Source organism: Oryzias latipes, chromosome 8 (assembly GCF_002234675.1).
Source record: "Oryzias latipes chromosome 8, ASM223467v1".
NCBI classification, from domain to species: Eukaryota; Metazoa; Chordata; class Actinopteri; order Beloniformes; family Adrianichthyidae; genus Oryzias; species Oryzias latipes.
This window is the reverse complement of record NC_019866.2, coordinates 11,282,687-11,304,800: the sequence shown is the minus strand read 5'-3', so window position 1 is coordinate 11,304,800 and position 22,114 is coordinate 11,282,687. Positions and strand designations below refer to the sequence as shown.

General features: G+C 40.2%; 1 protein-coding gene across 3 annotated transcripts in view; it reads right to left on the bottom strand.

The window, feature by feature from the left end:
* The window catches only part of LOC101155770 (CREB-binding protein), a 36,856-nt gene extending 15,161 nt beyond the window's left edge, over window positions 1-21,695 (bottom strand). For all 3 annotated transcript variants that reach the window (XM_020705306.2, XM_011478183.3, XM_020705307.2), the window contains exons 1-4: window positions 20,800-21,695; window positions 8,401-8,999; window positions 2,259-2,423; window positions 115-361 (exon numbers count right to left, since the gene is read on the bottom strand). In XM_020705306.2, the coding sequence (XP_020560965.1) occupies window positions 115-361; window positions 2,259-2,423; window positions 8,401-8,999; window positions 20,800-20,884 (1,096 nt within the window). In that variant the 5' untranslated portion in view covers window positions 20,885-21,695. The remainder of the gene's footprint in view (window positions 1-114; window positions 362-2,258; window positions 2,424-8,400; window positions 9,000-20,799) is intronic.
* Window positions 21,696-22,114: the final 419 nt, after the last annotated feature.

Sequence of the window (22,114 nt, the reverse complement as noted above, 5' to 3'; positions counted from 1 at the left end):
TCACTTGTCATTTTGTTTTGAACATACAGGTAAACATTGTTTTAAGGAATGAAAGCCTGCGACATTTAGATTAAGTTAGATGAATAACTTGGAGATCTGAAAACGTTAACTCACCTTGGCAGGACTTGCCAGCCTGGCAGTGGGTCATGTGGTTAAGTACGTTCTTCATGGTGCGGCAGTGGGGCAGAGCGCAGCTCCTCACCTCGCCGTTAGCCTGCTCCCGCCGCTGGCACTTGTGTGCATGAAGCAGCAAGACCAGCTGCTGCTGGATAAGTTTTCGCTTCTCTGGGTCAGCCGTTGGGCCTCCTGACACACCACCAGCTCCAGCAACCATGCCCATTGACGCTACCTGTTGCTGCATCTGGAATTGCAAAGAATGTAATACTATCAATTTTAAACGTCAAGATTTCAATAATGCATAAAACAAAACCAGGACCAAGACACTTGGATAAGCGGCGAAATGTTTCAATTAGGGCTGCACGATATGAGAAAAAATCGCGATTTGTGATATCGGTGATTAATATTGCGTTGACGATATAACTATATTTAACGATATACATGACCAAATAGCAAAACAACCCAAAACATCATTTCCATTTCACTGCAACAGTTTAAATAAGAGTCAATAGTTATACACGCCAAATAACCCTAGTCAACATAGGGAGGTAAGCATCTAACATAAAAGGGGTCCATCCTATCGGTCAAGAACATGAAGGGGTCCATCCGATTGGTCAAATGCAAAAAGGGATTTATTTGATCTGTTAGATGGTAAATGGCATATGCCGGTATAATGCTTTTCTACCTTTCTTGAAGGCCCAAAGTGCTTTAAAGTCACAATCCCATTCACACATTTACACACTAATGGCTTCACCAGAGGCAAGGTGGGGTTTAGTGTCATGCCCAAGGACACTTCGGGGTGGGAATCGAACCTGCAATCATCCTAAAAGAGGTAGACCAGCCTTCCTCTGACACAAAGTAGCCCCCTTGGCAACCTAAATACTTCAAGCTCCCACAAGATCATTTTAGGACATTTAAGGTAACCATTTATTTCACAGACTTTTGCTATATGCGTACTGCACAGCTTGATATCGTGATAACGATAAATTTGCGATTTATTTTGCAGGTCTAGTTTCAATTCAAGAAGGTTTTAAGTACAGTTGCTACGACTCAACTTCATGACAATGAACTTTTTTTTGGTTTTTTTAAATCAGTAATATTATAGATTATTATCAGATATTAGGGAACTGCCTTTTGATTTAAAAAAAAATATGAAAACAATCAGTAATCAGATGATGCTCATGTTAAATCATTGATGTATTTTTGTCCTAGATTGCCCACTAAATATTGCAAACTAAAATGAAGTAAATGATCTGTGTGGACAAATGTCAAAGAAAACTGCATAAAAATATATGGTTAATAATCTAAAACTAAGTCAGGCTTTATCCTGGGCCTTGATAATAGAGATAACCAATTTATATCATTTGAAAACTGAAATAATGGGCTGAATGATGTATAACTATGTCATCTGTAAACATTAATCTGTACCTCATTTGTTCTGTCACAGGGGACGTTAATTGTGTTTTGGTACTAGAAGGTAATCACAAGGTATCTTCTAATATCTTACGATGCAAACACTGTTCTACTACAAAGCCTAGAAGACTACTGGGAAGTCCATCAAGCTTCCCTGTCTCCAGTAACTAAATGCATGACTTTGTAAGTGAGGGGAGGAGCAGCATTTGTGAGCAGGAAAGAGGTGGAGCTGAACAGTGATAACTGTTTTGTAAGTCTGTTATTTAGAAGAAAGCCCCCCTAGGTCCAAGAAGTGCTGCAGAAGCTGTGTATTCCCTTGAATGTGGTGCACAAAAAACTAACAGCTCTACAGGGGATCAGCTAAACTCTGCTGGAGGGAAAAATACACATTTCTTTTCAGCAGCTTTGAATGCACAGCAAGAAAAACTTGCAGCTGAGCCAAAGTAAAATTAGTTACCTCCACCCATATTAGGCTTTTTCTGCAAGTTATAGAATAATTAAGATTTTTCTGAGCCAAACTGGTATTTTGAATTGACTTTTTCTTTTAACAAGTGCATCCTCTTGCTGATTAAAACATCTCTCACTTCTTGTCATTGACCTTACCCTAGACTGTGTACCGGTAAATGTAAGAACATTCTTTCTAAATACTTCTGACCTAAGGACAAGTAAAAAGACAACAGAGGGGAAAAAACACAAAGAAAAACTAGTTCAGGTGGACAAAGACTCACCATATTTGGCACATTTCCAACTCCTTTCAGATCAGCGGCATGGAATTGGGGCAAGTTGTTGGAAATGGCTGCCTTGCTCTGAAGTTGAGGGTTGACTGCTGACCCCATCTGCTGCACCCCAGTCGGACCATACTGCTGGCTAAACTGAGCTCCCGACATGGCCATCTAAAGTAAAGAAGCAGGAGAGAAGGTAGACATTAGATTGTTTTCTTGAATGGACATCAATACTAATTCTGTACACCAATTCCAAATTAACAGTTAATAAGTCCAAATATTAAAATGGATTTTGTGTTTGTGTGCATGGGGTGGGGTTGGGGGGGTAAAAGGACTAAAGGCCCGTACACACCGGGACGAATATTCGCCAGGCGTTATTCGCCAGCGTTTTTCGTCACGTTTTTTGTGTTCACACCCAGGCGATTTTCGCTGACGATGAGCCGAGCGAACATGCAATTTCATTCCCTGACATTAGATGGTGCTTAATGTAAACAGAAATACTCCTGTACACAAGGTGGCGCTGCGCAACTTTACGCTTCTTAAACTCGCTTTTCCCTCAGAAGAAGAGAGCAAGTATTTACGCGCTTGTCAGAATCAAACAAAGAAAACATGAATATTTCAAGCACCAGTTGCTCCAACTGGTGCTTGGTTCGGGGATATTTTAGAATGTCCGTCATTATTTCTTCGCGGCTGTGTAGATGCAACTCGGCGTCTATCTTCTTCGCTGGTATGTGTGCTCAGCAAGGCAGTTTTGTGTTTGAGCGCCCCCAAGTTGTGTTTTACTGTAACTTCAGAAGCTCCAGACACGTGTGCAAAAGCGCCGTTCTCATTGGTCGAATAGATTTCGACGCGACGCGTAAAAAAAAAAAAACGAACCAGAGGCGTTTTTTTTTTTACGCTTTGACGCGTGGCGTTTTTTCGCGTCGGTGTGCACACTCTCATTGGTGCCCTTTGTTTAGTCACGAGGCGTCAAACGTCGGCGAAAATCGCGTGCGAAATTCGTCCCGGTGTGTACGGGCCTTAATACTACAATCAATCACTGGGTGGCAAAGTCTGCTCCACAGGTTATTGTTCTGGTAAATCTAAAGTTGTTTGTAATGTTTTGTTTCAAAAACGCATTTCCTTATTTACCCAGCTCCCCGTTTCCGATAATGTCATAATTTGCTTGTGTGAGGCTCCAGAATGTTAACACAGTTACACTGAGCCTTTATCACTAAAAATTACAAGTGAGGTTAGGAATCTTAGCATGATTATGTACTCTGACTAACACTTTAAAGGTCAACTTAAATCAATAGCATTACCAACATTTTACCATCTAAAAACCATTGACAGACTTCTAAAGGAGACCTAGAAATATTTATTTACACATTTAACACCGGAGGGTTAAACTAAAGTAACCCTCTACCCACTGGACTCAGTAGACGTAATGTAAGGCAGCTGCAGAACATCAAGAATGCTGCTGCTCGAGTCTTGACTAAAACCAGGAAGTGCAACCACATCAATCCTGTTTTCAGGTCAGCAGTCGTTTCCTGACGCCCAGAGAATAGACTTGAAAACATCTCCGCTTGTGTACAAGTTTCTCCATGGCTTAGCACCAAATTAATTCTGGGATATATTGGTCCCATATAAACCACCTTGGACTCTGAGGAAATCTGGGACAAGCTTCCTGGAGGTGCCCACAGCCAGGACTAAACATGGTGAAGCAGTTTCAGTTACATGCAGGTGACTTTTGACAAGCATCAGCTTTGACAGTAGCTGCAGTTACATGTGCAAAATATCTTAGATCAGCTCAAAGATCGGAAAAGAATTAAACTGTGTACATGGGCCGAGAAAAACCTCATCCGATCATAACAAACGTTTACATACGCCACATTTTCGGTCGGAATAAATAATTTGGACATGCGCAGAACTATCTAAAATACTGGAAACGACTGTAGTAGAAGAAATATTGAGTTCCGTTATAAACAAAATAAAGTTGCGGCATAGAGCGAGATGATTTTCTATACCTGCTTTTATTATTGTTATGATTATTATTAAGTGCTTGTTCGCTCATAATCTTTTTCAATCCGTGCTTTTTTTCATGGCGGAACGGAGCTTAAAGAAGGGTTAGGGTTAGGCTTCTACGTGCCAACATTTATCCGCGGGTGCAGTTAAAACCGTGGGGGCATTGCCGCAATCTGCATCTTGACTGACATCAGTCGTTATTTTGACTGGACACGATTAGAAAACAAGTATTCACGTGATTGTTTACACAGTTTCTCAGGACTGCATGGCATTTCTCCATTCCAAAGGTGCCTCCGTTAGCTCACAAACCGCTTCAGAGCCGCTCCTCTGCTCGGAGACACGGTCCTGCCTGGAGACAAGGTTCTCCTGAGTTCAGCAGTTCGCTTCTACAGAGCGACGGCAAACACGAAGCTACGAGTCCGGCTGCTCTGCTCGGAGACATGCTTTGCATGGGTGGCGCAGGCAACCGGTCCTGTTCGCGCTCCAAAGCTTTCTCTGGAGCACCACACCGTTTACGCATGACGCAAAGCCAGTGCAGTTGTTACGCACAATCAGAATAAACTGTTTATATGCACCACGATCGGATCAACAATCGGTATAACCGGCCTAAAGGCCTGTACACACCGGGACGAATTTCGCGCGCGATATTCGCCGACGTTTAACGCCTCGTGACTAAACAAAGGGCACCAATGTCAGTGTGCACACCGACGCGAAAAACGCCACGCGTAAAAGCGTAATTTTTTTAAAAACGCCTCGGGTTCGTTTTTTTGGTATGACGTCACAAAAACTATACGACCAATGAGAATGGCGCTTTTGCACACGTGTCAGGAGCTTCTGAAGTTACAGTAAAACACAACTTGGGGGCGCTCAAACACAAAACTGTCTTGCTGAACACACATACGTCACGGCGAAGAAGACATACGCCAAGTACCGTCTACACTGCCATGAAGAAATAAGACGAAGAAGATGCACTCACTGACGGACATTCTAAAATATCCCCGAAAACGCTCATGATACATTTTCAGCTCTTGTACCAGTCGATAAAACTCCGCACGTTCTTCTCTTCTCGTAACTATGGGATGTACCCAAAATCGAAGTCTTTTCCGGCGTCTTCCATCACTCAACAGAACAATAATTTCTTCATCGCTGGAACTGGAGCTAGAGCTACTGGTGCTGGAAATATTCATGTTTTCTTTGTTTGATTCTGACAAGAGCGTAAATACTTGCTCTCTTCTTCTGAGTAAAAAGTGACTTTAAGAAGCGTAAAGTTGCGCAGCGCCACCTTGTGTACAGGGGGTATTTCTGGTTTACATTAAGCGCCATCTAACATCAAGGAATGAAATTGCATGTTCGCTCGGCTCATCGTCAGCGAAAATCGCCTGGGTGTGAACACAAAAAACGTGGCGAAAAACGCTGGTGAATATTCGTCCCGGTGTGTACGGGCCTTAACTCGATCGTACAGAAATTTTGATCCGAATGAGTCTGATTTGAGCAAAGTATTCTGAACGGTGTGATTACATGACGCATTTTTATTCTGATCAGGCGTTCATTCCGATTACTTTTGTCCATGTAACCGCAGCTAATGTTCACCTCCAGACTAAAATCTGCTCTTTTTAAATCAGGGTATGAAAATATTTAACTTGCACTCTTATTTTGTTCATTTTTTGAGAGATCTTAAGGACAATTTGAAATCTTTCCATTTTAAAATTGTGATTTTGTCCTGACTGAGATTAGTTTAGAATAACATTATTTAAAATTGTCAGACAGTAAAAAGATGGAAAAACTGAAATGCAGATAAAATCCTGGAAAGCCAGTGTCACTTTCTTTTTTACATTTTACAGGCACTTTTGAGCTACTATTTCTAAAATTGTAATTGCTTGTCCTTAATCTAGTTTTTTGGAAAACTTGGTCAAAAAGGTTATTTTTCAATATTGTAGTTAGTCTTTATTGCACCGGTAATGTTAGGGTGGGGTTGTGAGGGGCTGTAAGCTAGTGGGAGAGAGTGTAAACAAAGGAATGAAGGAAAATCAGCATAGGGTTACTTCAGCTCCAGCAGTCTTGCCTACAATTTAGAGGCAATTTTCTAATAACTCTTGCTGCTGTGCAGAAAATTCGTCTTGAAAAAAAAAACAACACAACCTTTTTGATCCTGACTAAAAACTACATAATAAATAAAAGACCACTGGGAACGGGTTTTACAATAGATAAAAATAATGTTGGAGTGGAACTTTATAGACATCTATTTCTCCCTTGAAAGCTTACAGTAAGCACACTTACATGCGTATGCTTTCTTGTTCAGTGTTTGATTTAACTGGTTTACAAAATACTTAACTAGAGTTTACCTTGGCATTTGCTTTGTCCAGGCTTTGGTCAGTATGACCTGTGAGGACTTGGCCTTTTTATTTGATTAGCAAATAGATGGTGGAGAGTTAACTGTTGAAACACACTTTAAATAGGTGTGGCCTCTCACTTTATGCATGTTCACAAACATCTATGATGTAGTGATCACGTTTTTTATGATGCTGCTTAGTCTCACATGGTCGTTTTTAAGACTTTCCAAAATCTCACTGCAAAAGCTAAACATTTCCCATCAGGATGAACATTTCATTTTTATCTTAAACTAAAGAAACCTATCAAACATTTATTTTCAGTAAAATGGTTAACACTGTCACGTGATCTTTGCATCCAGTTGTCTAGAGCTTCAACCTGGGTTTTGTCTGATAGGTAAGGCAGCAATACCATTTGGCTCGCTGAAAGAACAAGCCCTGCCCTTCCAGAGAAAAAGCATTCATGACACACGTACAGAAAGAGCAGCTTGCACAACAAATCAGTCCTGCGCTACTGACTGCCCCTCCCCCTCAACTGCACAGAAAGCCACAGATGCTTGCCCACTGCCTGCCTCTCATTCACACATTCCGCCTTCTCTAACACAAGGGCTCTCCCACTTGATGATCTGCACTTAACACAGAGAAGTGGCGATAGGTGAGAGGATTGCAGTACTAAAGGCCTTCAGTGATTCTCGTTTTCTTGGCAAAGTTAATGTTGAACTTCTTGTAATAATGTAATAATGCATTTAAATCAACAAATGTAAACAACTTTGATAGGTAGAAAAATTATTCATAAAAATATAGCTTCATTTAGTAAATGTTAACATTCTATCTATTTCGAGGCATTCTGATCATAAACCCATATAATATATTTCTTAAAATAGTACCTCAAAATAAATAAATACAACAGAAATCAATGTGCCTTTTTAACCTTTAATATTTAGCTCTGCAATTCTTACCATTTCCAAATTGTGAATTTAATGTTTTTGTTATAATTACAATGATAATAAACTTTGAAACCATATTATATTCAAGTCACACATTAAAATATATACATTTCTGTGGGAAAGGCGGGGCTTGTTTCTTGTGGTGATATCGTTTGCAACAATGGTGGTGTGAACTAGCCTGTTGGTTTAATCTTGGCTTCCTGTCAAACCACAAACCCCTGCATGTCTCAGACAATGGAAGAAACATTTTCTCACATTGAGCACTTCAAAGTCTATGAAAGTATAGTTATTCAAAGAGAAAGCAGCCAGCAACATCTTGTAAACAATATCTCATTCAGAAATGTGGATGTATGTGCAATGGTGCCATACCAGAAACAAGGCAATTTGTCTTTATTTTATTGCTTATTATGATTTCCAGATTAACAAAGGGGTACCCATAATGTGTGATATAATAAACAGAATTTACAATATACCCATTTTTTAAGATATTCAACATCTGGCTTTCTTTTATCTCCCTGCATTCTAACTGGTTATACCATAGCTCATCTTCTTCCTACAAATCAATCTAAATTGTCTGAATTCAAATAAGTAGCATTCTAAATATCTATTTTTAGCCTGCAAAGTTGGTAAACCTCAAGAACTTTTTTAGAAATTCAAAATCTAAGAAATTTCTGTTTTAAAACTATTGTAACAGTCCTAACAAACTGTTAGCAATGTAAATAAATAATGGTGTAGGCTTAAAATAAACAAAATCTGCACATTTCATTCAGCCATAATAAACTAACAATAATCTTTTTGACAGATTATTGTAATCAAATAGGTAAACAGTTGACGAGTTATAAGCCAAACTATGGTTCATTTTAAACTTACTTTATTCATGTTCCCGGATTGTTGAGCATTCATTGTGTTGTGTACTGCCATCTGAGGTCCTCCTTGGGTTAGGGTTTCTGCCAGCGCGCTGCCTCCAACACCAGGTCCAGGACTTACTTGTGTCCCTTGCATGCCTTGACCTTGATACTGCATTCCGGGTCTCCCCCGACCCATTGGTCCCATAGCACCATTCATGACTTGTCCTGTCTGGCCCATCATACCATGACTCTGACCACTGTTCAACAGGGCCTGATTAAAACCCATGCCTGTACTTCCATTGCTTTGTCCAGAAGGAACACCTACTTTCTGACCTTGAGGAGAGTTTTGATGATTGGGGGAGCCCTGTCCCAGTGGACCTTTACCCAGCACCGAACCTAGCTGGCTTCCGATTGAAGAGTTGAATGTCCCTCCCAAAGTTGAAGAACTTCCCGGTCGCAAGAGCTCAGACAACTGCTTGTGTTTGGCTGCAGCATCGGGAATAACTGAATTGTGACCTGGACCCCCTCCGCCTGGACCACTAATAGTGGATAATCCCGTTTCTCCGTTGGGGATGAGCTCATCTGGAAGATCATTTTCCAAGTCAAATAGGGATACAAGATCTAGAAAGAAAAAAAAAAGACATAAAAAGAGTGAGTGAAAAAACTTGTAACATTCACGGCACATCTTTTTAATCTTTCATCTCACAAACAGAACAAATAATAAATTGTGAAACAAGTTCTTGTTGTTATTCCCTTTGAAAAAGGCCATATTGCCCAGTCCTACTCTCACTTTACAGAAGTTTCTATGGATGCCTTCACTTCTACCAATAAAAGTCTAAGTGACACAGTAACCTTCACATTCCACAATCAATATTTAGACTGGAAAGGGCAAAAGATTTAACTTAAGTAAAGAGCTGGGCATCATCACCAAACCAAATGATCAAATTCATTTAATTTAAATTCACAAATGAACAAATTATTTAGATTTCAAACCCAAAATAACTACTACGAACTGGAAAATGTATATGTGTTTCCTGTGACGTCATTTCCGGGTGAGTGTAATCCAGTGCTTGATCGTTGTTTGACTGTTTGCACCTGTTCGGTATTAGGCCCGATTGCTATTACTCAACTCACTGGCTTCTACCTCTTCTGCTTTCACCCCTCTATCCTGCCCCATGTGCCATATGTTCAGTGAGGATCCTGCCTCCTTTAGTAAGGATAGTAGTAGGTGTGTTAAGTGTAGTCTTATCGTAGACTTGGTGGCCAGGCTAGAGCAGTTAGGAGCGCTGCTTCGCACATTGGAAGCTAAGCCAGCTGGCCAGGTTGTTACTCGTGGCACAGGTCTCACTACCAGGGCTAAACGAGCTACCGCCCCAGCATCTCCCCAGCAGCCGAGGAATACACAGGATGGCTTTGTACCGATGGGAAGGAAGCATAGTGCGAAGCAAAAATACTTGTTGTGTTATCCGGGGTCCAGAGAAGGTGACATTGAGGGAAACCGTAGGATGTTAGCCCAGAGTAAGTCTAGGTTCCGTGGATCATAATTCACGCAGGCGGTAATGACGCCTGACAGAGACAATCAGAGGTTCTCAAATTAAAATTAGAATCAGTGTGCAAACTTGCTAAGTTGATGTCAGACATTGTAATTTTCTCTGGTCCCCTGATGAACCTAGTCAGTGATGAAATGTACAGTCGTTTCTCTGGTCCCCTGATGAATCTACCGTAATTTCCGGACTATAAGCCGCTACTTTTTTCCTGCGCTTATTCAGTGACGCGGCTAATTTATGGATTTAATTGGCGGCCGCCATGTACGTACTTTCGGACTCAGTGAATGGTTTGAATTCTTTATCTAACACCAAGCACAAGTCATTTGTTTTTCAACACACTAAACAGCCAAATAGCATGGACTTAACTTCAGTCATGGTTCAACAAAACGAAACACGCATGCCCGGCCGCATCCCAGAATCCTTTGGTGCCATTAGACCCAACGTGCACGTGATCGCCGCAACATTAGGATGAAGCTTTCAAGTTAAAAGCAATCGTTAAAAGCAGCTTGAAAAAATCCACCATCACCAACGGGTTTGGAAAAGCTGGTCAGCTGCGTGACGGAGAGAACAGCGCATGGGGTGAATTTACCTCTGAGTCATAGTGACTCGGCTGGCTGCACGTAAATATGTGGGAATAACATCAGCCTTTATTTTGCCGGGACACGACTGGAAACACAAATCCACGTGATCGTTTTTACGGTTTCTAAGGACTGACCACAATTTTGCATTGAAAAGCTCACAGCCTCCGTGTGAGCTGGAGACATGTTCTGCGGGGCCGGTGGCAGTCTGATGGCTCCCACACGTAACAACGCATCCGCCCCTCATCCACAAAACGTACAGTGTTAAGTCTGATTGCTCTGCACAGACATGATTTGCTCCTCCCTGGAGCCGCCCTGGCCAGAGGTGTCGGAGAAGTTAGGAAGGGGAGCGCGCGGGGCAAGCGCAGAGCGCAGAGGCGTCCGCGGCGCAACAGTGTTTGTTGTGGAAGGAAACTTCTGACGCACGCGCCGCGCTGAGGCGCTGGTATCGCGCTGAGGCGCGCTTTTCAGTCGCCGCTGCATTATTTTACTGGTGTGTTTTTTTAACCAGCCCTGTTACTCCCATAACGCTGCCGCGTCACAAGCGGAAGGAGAGCTTTTCCCGTTCACCCCTCCATGCACTGCTGATACTTGCTCATTCTTAAAAACGTACAACAGTGTGGCGAGCCGGGCGTTGGCCCCGCCTTTAGCCCCTAAGACTCATGGGAAATGGGAGATCGCGGATGTAAATTTCCTCATCATAACTGAGGGATGTAATGTTGATTATATGGTTACTGTTTTTAATTTTATGTATGATACCTAGATTGTCAATAAGTAAAAAAAAACTAAAAAAATAAATAAATAAATAAACCATAACTGAGGAACTTGTGAACAGAATAGATCTCCATGCTGTTTAGCAGATGTGGGTATACTCAAATGCATGAGCCTGAGGCAAGGCTGACTCCTTCCACAGTGTGGTAATGAATCACACTTGCTTTGGGTGTCAGGACGTGATTTGTCAGGTTTACCATATTGCCTAATACATGCGGCTCTTACTCCGATGCGGCTTGTGTATGTTTAAAGCAGTTAAACACGTGAAAATGGGTGGGTGCGGCTTGTAATCGGGTGCGCTTTGTAGTCCGGAATTTACAGCCGATGAAATGTACAGCCGCTTTTCAACACTTAACCGCTGGTTAGCTAGATGGTGCCCAGAAAACAGCGCTGGCTTTGTTGACAATGGAGCGCGTTTTGGGGAATGCCTGGCAGTAGACTTTGGCGAAAGTCTAACTAGACCTAGTTGTGCAATCTGACAACCCAGAGACGATACCCAGGCACAGAGCAGCAGTTTACAACTCTCCTCTGAGCCTCCAAACCCCATGCAGGGATAGTCGAGCAGTTTCTACCTTTAGCTTATGTGCTGTAAGGCAGAACAGAAACAGAGACTTGGCTCCAACTGAATGATTATGTTAGGCTGAATGAAGCAACCCCCCCCCCCCCCCCCCACACACACACACAGTTATAATAACTATCAGAAGAGGTGGTTCAGCAGTAATATTACTGTCTAGCTTACTTCTTAGCACTACAGTCAAACATGTTTATAACTCCTTTGAGAACATCATATTGTCTATAAATCGCCCAAACAGGAAGACTCAAAAAGCCGATTTATCCATAATTATTTATCACCATCCCATATTCAGATTTTTGATCTGAGTTCTCTGACCATTTATCGACTACTGTTTTAGATTCTGATTAAATTATAATATCGGAATTTTAATATTCATTAGGGCTGGGAATCACTGGGTACCTCACGATGCGATACGATTTGCGATACATTGCTCACGATAACGATACCATCACGATATGGCGATACTGTGATAATCGATATATCTTGTCTCTGACAACTCACGATATATTAAACTTTAAGAAAGAAGAACTTGAAAAACTGTTTTTTGGAAAATATTTCCCCATTTATTTTTTAAAAACAATCATAATGAACAACTTGTGTCCTATTTGGTGTAATGAATAACAGACTTTTGTGTAACATTGCTGAAATTAGTAATACTCTGTCTTTGACAAACAATGACAATTTTCATTTGGAAATATCTGTAAAATTTGGTTTAAACGATAGCGAACATGAACAGCAGCCATTATTTAGTACAGAATTGCTGTAAACAGGATAAAAAATGATTAGGTCAACTAGCTGCCAGACACATTGTTAGTAACTTTTGAAAAACAAAAGCATAGCCATTGCTTAAATTAAAAGAAATAGCTGTTAATCAGATATTAATTCTGTGAACAAATTATAGTGTCTTTGTTAAAAATAAATGACACCATTTAGTGCAAATGTGGTGTAAACAAAATTAAAATTCTCCACTGGCTTTTTAGCGTCAAGCTGCTCGTCTACCGCTACTTAGAGGAGAAGGGGGGTCTATGGGCAGGGATGCCACTCTTTCTTCCGTTTTCATCTCAAACGTAACTTTGGTCTGGCCGTACAGCGCAGGGATCCTTTTTTCAGTATTTCCGAGAGGGAATGTCAAAGTGTGGCTCTAATGCATTCAATAAAACCCCAAATCCCTTGTTCTCCACTTCCCGTTTTGTTTTCCGTTTGTTATTGCCGCTGCTCTGTCTCGCAGAAGACGGCGGTAGCTTCGTCTAGAAAAAAAGTATCCTCGCTGGGCTGTAAGCCTGCACAATACACCGCAAATTTATCGTTATCGCAATATCCAGCTCTGCAATATGCATATCGCAAAAGACGGCGAATATCGCAATAAATCGCAAATCCAAAATGTGTTAAAACAATCTTTTAGCAGCTTGAAGCATTTAACGAATCAAATAAATCCCTTTATGCTTTGACCAATCAGATGGACGCCTTCCCATTGTTGACCAATCAGATGGAGGCCTATTATGGTTAGATGTTTGTCCCCCATGTCGATGAGGGTCATTTGGAGTACAGTAAACCCTTGTTTTTCGCGGGGGTTACGTTCCAGAAAGAACCCGAGATAGGCAAAATCCGTGAAGTAGAAACCTCTATTTTTTTTAACAATTATTATACAATTAAATACTCTATTATACATTGGAAAGAAAGAACAAACCATTTTACAGGCTCAAGCAATTGTTTCACAAATCAAAGTACTTTAAAAACGTTTATTTTTCAACAAATAACTTCTGTACTGTACTGTCAAATAATAATTTGAAACATCGCTGTAAACAGAAGGCTTCAAATCGCGGAGATAAGCCCCGCCCACCGCGACCCGAGAGTAATTAAATTAAACGGGAGAAAATTTAAAATGATCATGAAAAAAATACAAAGTACAAACGGACAAATAGTGGCTCAGGTGTATTTCAATGCTCTTCATTCTGAGAAGCTGCAGTGTTTTCTCTTTCTCAAGCCCGCGGTGCAGCTGTGTGTGTTTGTTCGGGAGAAGAACATAGTGATTGACAGTTGGTGTTGCTCTTTTTCTATGGGTTTTAGAGAAACTTGAAATTGCAAGATGATTTGCATGTACGTAATTTGGAAAGCTGATTTACGTACGTGTACATATTAAACTGCAACATTATTGACGCACAGGTAGAGAAGAAGCGGAGTGACTTTTTTAGTCAATCAGAATGCAGAACACAATGCACGATGCAAATCCGTGAAGTAGCGAAACCGTGAAAAGTAAACCGCTTTATAGCAAGGGATCACTGTATAATTTTTAAACTGTTGCAATGAAATGGGAATGATATTTTTGTTTATTTTTCTGTTTGTTTATTTACCGCAAATTTATCGTTATCGCAATATTGATCACTAATATCGCATATCGCAAGTTTTCCTCATATCGTGCAGCCCTAGTGGGCTGTGTCGGCTTCAGGCCAGCAACAACCACGGCTTTCTCACACAACTCCGTTGATGCAGCTTCAATGCTGCCGGCGCGTCTTTTAAGTTGCTGCTTTCGCTTCTCATTGTTTTTCCCCCCGCCATCTTTGTTTGAATGTGTGTTCTTCTTCGTCTGCCCGCAACAGCCAATCTCGCAACGAGCGCCCCCTATCGACCCTCCGAAGAATTGTCTTACCAAAGGATGGTTAATATAACGTTTTACAGGATCTTTAAATGTAAATAAAAGGTCGATACTTGACGAAGACGTCTCGAGAATCAATCGCGGGACTAAATATCGCGATATCGCCATATCGATATTTTGGCACACCCCTAATATTCATGCTGATGACCCTTAGTGACGGTCTAGGAAATCCATTTGCAGCTTTATTAGATAATGTTGGTTTCACACAAAGCATAAATGAACCCACTAACAGTCACAAGCACACCCCGGATCTTGTTTTAACTCATGGTATAGAGATAAGCCAGCTGTGTGTCCTTCGTCAGATCATTTTCTAGTTACCTTCCAGTTTACATTAGAAAATGCTACTGCGCCAGTCAATAAAACACATTATCTAACCGTTTTTTGTCTGAGTTTAAACTCACAGTTCAACCAATACTTAGTAAAATGGCAAGCAAATACTCTGAGACCAGCTCCCATAGCTCCAGTCCCAGTAAAAACCACCAGTTTGTTAATAATGCCTTACAAGCCCTCAGGAGAACACTTCATGTTTGAAACCTAAGCTTGTTAGACAAAACAGAGTAGCACCGTAATTTAATGCAATGAAACACGTTCTCTTAAACAAGTAACCCGTAAGTTAGAAAGAGAATGGCGCCCCTCCGGCTCAGAGCAGTCTCTGAATACTTGGAAACATAGCCTCTTAAATTATATATATTTTAAAAAGCTCTACGTAGAGCTAGAACCCCGTACTATTCAACTTTAATAGCAGAAAATGGAAATAATCTAAGATTTCTTTTTAGGACAATAGCCAGGCTAACCAGCAGTCAGAGCTCAGTATAATCACATATTCCTGCTACTCGCAGCTCTGAAAATGCCCTTAAATTCTTTGTTAGTAAAATCTCTAATATTAGACATAATACCTCTCTAGAAACAGGTTACGTTCCACAGTCTTTTAAATATGCAGTTGTTCAACCTCTTCTGAAAAAGTCCAGTTTAGATCCTAGCAATCTGGCCAACTATAGACAGATATCAAACATCTCCTTTATTTCAAAAATCCTAGAAAGAGTTGTAGTGAAGCTGCTTTACCACCACCTCGCGCCCCCGGTCATCCCCCAACTCCATTTGAATGAAGCCCATCTGCTGGACTATTTAGTCATGTAGTTGTAGAGTTAGATAAGGTAATTCTTTTCTAAAAGTTCTGGTGCATTGCCTGTAGTCCTGGGAAGACATCCCTCCTTCATGTGGACATCCCTAAGGTTTCTTCTTTTTTTTCCCGGAATCAGTTTTTTAAAGGAGTTTTTCTTTACCGAAAAGGAGGGTCTAAGGCCAGGGATACCCAGTTTAGCCTAGTCTGCATAGTATAGTTTAGCAATTACCTATTAATTTCTATGACTAAAAAAATACTAAATGTGAGTTTTTAAGTGAGCATGTGCAGATTTTTGTCACTCAGGATCCTGAGGTTCACCAGATTTGTGTGCATTTGGGTACCTCTATTCTCAGCTGTTGCAGAGATTATGTCCTCTGTTTTGTCACCAGAGATAAACCACAGAATAAATCATATATGCTATTTAGGTCTACACAGTATACCGCAAATGTATCGTTATCGCAATATCAAGCTGTGCAATATGCATATAGTAAAAGAAAGCGAAAATTGCAATAAATGGTTACCTTAAATCTGCAACAATCTTATGGCAACTTGAAGCATTTAACAAATCAAATAAATCCCTTTATGCATTCGACCAATCGGATGGACCCCTTCACGTTGTTGACCAATCAGATGGAGCCCTTTTATTATGTTAGATGTTTGCCTCATATGTTGACAAGGGCCATTTGGAGCATAATTTTTAAACTGTTGCAATGAAATGGGAATGATGTTTTTGGTTGTTTTGCTATTTATTTATATATCGCAAATTATATCGTTATCGCAATATTAATCACTAGTATCACATATTGAGAGTTTTCCTCATATCGTTCAGCCCTAATGTTATTCCTCTATCATAGCATATTTAAGGGAACACAGGTGTGTCTTGCAGTTCCCTTGAGGCTCTTGCTGGCACCTTAAATTATGTCATATCAATGGGTTGTCATTCGTGTGGCAAATACATTCTAAAGTATTTTTAAGGACAATGTAAAATACCCACACTTTTTCTGTACAGGTGATGCTGTCATACAGTGCTCTTACACCCTAAACATTAGTGACGTCAGCATGCTATTGACAGCGTGCAAATGCTGCATGCTCAGAGTGTGCAAGTGATATGAAATTGCCTGTAGGACACACGTTAGGTTGTTCACACAAACTACGCTCTGAATGTCTAATTTCCAAATTTCTTACAGCAAGCACGGAGCGTGCAAGAGGCACACACTTTTCACTTGAACAGGATTATCTAGCTCCTTAAGCTGTGCACAGGTGGGGTGGGGGGGGGGGGGTTAAAATGAAAAATCCTTATGACGTACCTCACCTACTTCACGTGCTAAGTGTTCACTACAACCTATCGCCCGCAGCATGCCCGTACAAAAAAGATCCATGACCATTTTTTCTCTACAAGCTTACCAATTAGTCTACAATCTTAAAGGGCCTTGATCGTGCTAAATCTTTTTTCTTTTAGCTTTTAAGTGTATTATAATGTTTCCGCCTCATGAAAAGAAACCCCAAAGCATTGTTTTGATCCGTTCGTGTATTTCTGAGTAAACCTCTAAAAACCTGCGCTGAGCACCAGCCCCTCCTAACCCACGGAAACGAGCGGGTTCTCGCAAGCTGACATAGACAAGTGAGGAACAGCCCATTCCAGGAAGAGTTTGAGCTGCCAACACCGCCCCAGGTTAACACCCCCTTTCTCTGCAGAGCTAGCAATGATCGGCAAAACTCTTTCCTTTTATATGCACAATATACACATCCATCTTTTCAAGGAACAGCCCCTTCCAGGAAGAGTTTGACCTACCAACACCGCCCCAGGTTAACACCCCCTTTCTCTGCGGAGCAAGCAATGATCAGCAAAACTCTTTCCTTTTATATGCACAATAAACACATCCATCTTTGCAAAAGTTTGGAAGTGGGTTTTTTCGCGAGCAGGACACAGACACGCTGGCGAATCCGACTCTCGGTTGACATCATGAAACGGGTGGCACCCAAAGCCTCAGAGATCGAGTCACCTTACTTACGGGTAGGAAAATGAGCTGCGAAAATGGCTCATATTTCAAAAAAAGTGTGTTCTTTAGTGTGGCAAAGTAATATATTACCAAATACATGGATGTTTAATATAAAACGCTTAAGAATAGCCTGGTATAGGCCCTTTGAAATTTTGTAGCTGCAGACAGCGATGTCCACCCATAAGAACAACCGTGATTAAGCCATTAAGTTAACATTCTGTGAACATTTATTTTTTGGTGTCATAGATACTGAGATAAAATGTAAAAAAATACCATGCCTGTTTTTATTCTTATTTGTACATTTATTAGAGGGATTGGGTGGTCTGAGTTGTATGTGCAGTAGTGCTCCATTTCAAGCAAGTTGAGCTGTATGAAGCTAAAGTGCCCAGAAACAAACAGTAATTAGTTATTATTTGGGGCTTTAACAATTTTTCTAATCAAGATATTTACAGACAGAATAATTTACTGATGAGGAGGAACTATGCCATTTAAAACCAAACCACACTTAAGGCAACTTACTGTGTAAGTGTCTTGCTCAAGAACACTTAGACACGTGCCTGCAGCTGCCAGGAATCTAACCACAAACCCTTCAGCTGGAAGATGACTGCTTTACCTCTCAGCTACAGCCACCATAATTTACAAGTTTTTAAAACAAATATAGTTTTCTGTGCACATTTATGAGTTTTACACATTTAGTTTCAAAATGAAGGATGCTCAAATCTTCAGACACAACGCCCCTGTGAGTGGGTTTCTCATTAATATATGCACTATTTTACATTCTAAAATTACTAATACAAATATAAATACACCATGAAAATGTTATTCTTTCAATTGCAAATAAAACAAAGAGATACATGTCTTAATACTGCCAGTCTGCAGCAGTGAGATTGAAGAAAGCCTGTCATTCGCCGGTGGTACTAATGTGCCCACTCAACCATACTAATTAAAACAAGCTTGGCACTGACTTGTGGCCACGGGTGCAAACACATTGTGACATGAGCCTAGAGCATCACAAAAAAATTGTCACACATTAACATGAACATCAAAGACTGCTAATCTGACTGAATCCAGCGGTTGGTCCAGCTTCCATGAAGCATTATTGAAAAGGATTTGGTCAAAATACCACGGTTCTACTGAAGAGGCGAGTCACCGACAATTCTTTATTGGCATTATTCATCCTCTGAATTACTCATTTTCTTTTTTTTACCCGTTTATGAAGCACAATTTTACTTGAAATTAGTCATTTTCTTTTTTATACCCGTTTATGAAGCACAATTTTACTTGAAAAAATACACATTGTTAACCTGCAATTTCTATTCATTTTTTTTTTCAAATAAAGTAAATTTACTACAGTACAGTACTCACTTTGGAAAGCCAAATATAAGTTAGCGGAGTATTAAATTGCAAATGGAGTTATTGTAAAGTTAAAATGGAAGCTTAAGTATAAAAACAATGTAATAAAGTCTTTAAAGCGAGAATGCACTGCTGATGTATGTAAAACTGCCTGTCTTCCTCTTTTGAACAAACTTCCTGGGACTTGAAAGAAAAAAAAAAGCTAAAAATGGCAGTAGGCCTAAATATTTTTATTTTCAAGCATTTGAGTGACGTATCATTCATGTGTATGCAGGTACAGTACTGCATTAATATAATAGTTAGACCCTATCGGCAAAGCTCTGTAATGTTTTGTGACATCCGATTTGGTTTGAAAAAGAGTTTTCCTGTTTCAACATTTTAGCGGTTTCTCTTTTCAAACCTGATGCAAAACACAGATCACCAAAATTGCACCAGTAAACAGATTTCTTCCGTCAGTTGCATGCTTCTTTATCAGTGGTGAATAGAACTACCACTGGGAACCTATTATAACTCTAATAATATATAGCTATGTAATTTCTGACTGGGTTTACTGGTTAGCTTAATGGAAATTTCATTTTCATTGATACATCTGAATAAAACGTTAGCAGAAAAGTTAGACCTAAGTAACACAAGCATAGTTTTTTATACCTATAAATTTTCTAAGATTGCACAAAGATTTTGCTTTTAAGACGGGTTTAATTTGATCAGTTCTTTGTTTTGAAGAAAAAAAAATTCCGCCAGCAATCATAATTTAGTTATCTTGTATCACAAAAGTAAACTGATGAAATATTAACTCATCTCTTCCAAACAAACAGACAGTCTTTTGCACAGGCTGTATTCATTTAAACTTTTTAAAAACTACAAGCAGTTAATGAATCTCAAATATGGAGCTAGATCTTATAGAAAATAGTGTCTCATGGGTTGCACATGCTATCATTGTGTAAATAGTCATGAAATTTTAAATATGTCACTCACATAGCAGAACTCAATTGATTCATTGACAAAAACATGAGTTATGGGTAAGACGCTTATAGAAGATCAAAAAACAAAGGCATTTTAAGTCAAGAAACAAATTTCACGCCAGCTTCTAATCGTGCTCAAAGCCTGTATACATCATTTCCTTTCATTTTCCATGTCTTAGCAGCCCATGCAGCTGAGCAAAAAGCTGATCTGCAGGTTGGACTGGTAAAGGCAAAGACCCTAAGGCCACTGTGTTATAACCCTCTGTCAGAGTTTTTTTTTTTTTTTTTTTTTAGCAATAATGTTACATCATCTTTTTTTGTTGTCACGTTTAAAAAAAAAGGTTAAGAGGTATTATGGTGTGAGTGTATGTGTAGCTTTTCAAAGGCATTTCCTAAAGGATGCAGCGGATTGTCCCCCGTGCCTTCCACCTGAACAGGGATGGCATATGAATGATGAGAAATCTGTAACGGAGAAACTATGTGGAATTTTATCAAAATAAAAAGCCGGTAAAGAAATCAGTGCTTTCTTACATCTCCTCAAAAATGTGATCTATGATTTTTGAATGTATCCCTACAAAACTCAAGTTCAACAGCCTGTTGAGTCCCTCTGCAGTTCATTTGGAGTCACCTTTTACCTGAACTCATTTCTGCATGCATATGTATTCTAGGGTATTCCAAATGAACCAATAGGTACCTGTGGAGGGAACTTAATGTACAGTTGTGTGGTGATCTTGTGCATCCCGTGTGTGAATGGTGTGTGTTAGCTGAGCGCTCTCTTTAAAACCAGGAAGAGTGTCTATGCCATAAGAGGAAAAGTAATTTCTCGCTGTTATTAGGAGAGATCTGAAGGCTGTCCTTACCTGGACCATCCGATCCCGAGAGAGGGGAGTTAAGCTTGGGTCGCTTTGCCATGGGGGGTACCGCATCCAGCAGATTGTCAGCCATCCTCCTGGTCAGTGTTTTTGAATGGACGGTGATGCAAGAAATAAATACCGAGAGGTATATTCTTGGTCAGCGGCACGTAATAATAAGTAACTTTTTCTCAACGCAGCGAGTGCAGGACTAATTATCACCGCTGTTTTCTTTTTTAAACCTCCCTTGTTCTTCTTCACGGGCAGACAGGCGAAACGCTGCCGAAGGGAAAAGCGCTTCAAAAGAAAGGCAACAGCGCCACGCTTCGCCACCGAAGATCACCCCATGATAATCCAACACCCAACACCCACATAATTATACGCAAAAAAATACGTTCAAAAATTATTTTAGCACGAGAAAAATAAATAAAAATCAATCACGAAGCATTACACAACGCGAAAGCGAATCTCCTTGCCAGTAGATCGCCGGTTTCACATTTGTACAGAATCATCTTTTTCGCAGTAAAAACTGACGGCCATAAAATTTAAATTTGGCATAAATAAAGAGAAGAAAATTCACCAAATATTTTCTATGAGTTGGAATTTTTTTTCTCGTCGCTGTCTCCAGGTAAAAACAGCGTCTGTGGACGGAGGTACACCGAGAAGCGGCGCTCTCTAAAGGGAAATCAAATATACAGTACTCTTTCGAAACGACTAAAAACCGTTGTCCCCGCGTTTGGATTAATTTTGAACGACAAAACTAATACTTCGATTTTTTTGTCGGAAAATGTCTTCATAGCCCGGACTGGGTGGCCGAAATCGGTTTTTAAAAATGTTGCTCCCCTAGAAATCCAGACTCGGAGCCGCGTCAAGATGGCGGCTGTTGATTCCTCCGATACAAAAAAAAAGTTTTTTTTTCTTCCCAGCTAGACTGAGGGAGGAGGGAGGGTGTCGTGCCCGTGCCCTGACGCCCTGACGTAAACCTGTGTCCCACCATGCGTCATACAGACGTACTAAGAATTGCCTTTAGGCGTAAAGTGAATGAAAAAAGGAAATTTTGTCTTCTTCCGGCTTTGAATTTTGCTTACGCATAACTCCAAACCCAACGTAAATATGCTAATTTTAAAGGAAAAAGTTCTCTTGTTTTACAAACCATATTCCTAATACAATACCTGCATTACAAAAACTAAGGGATTCTTATCACCTAAAATCAAGTTGTTTTTTTTAGCATATTTTAAATAAAATAAGTTAAATCAATTCTTACTTTGACGTATTTACAGACTGCATAAAAATGGCTACATAGTTTTATCTAGAAAAGTGAAAA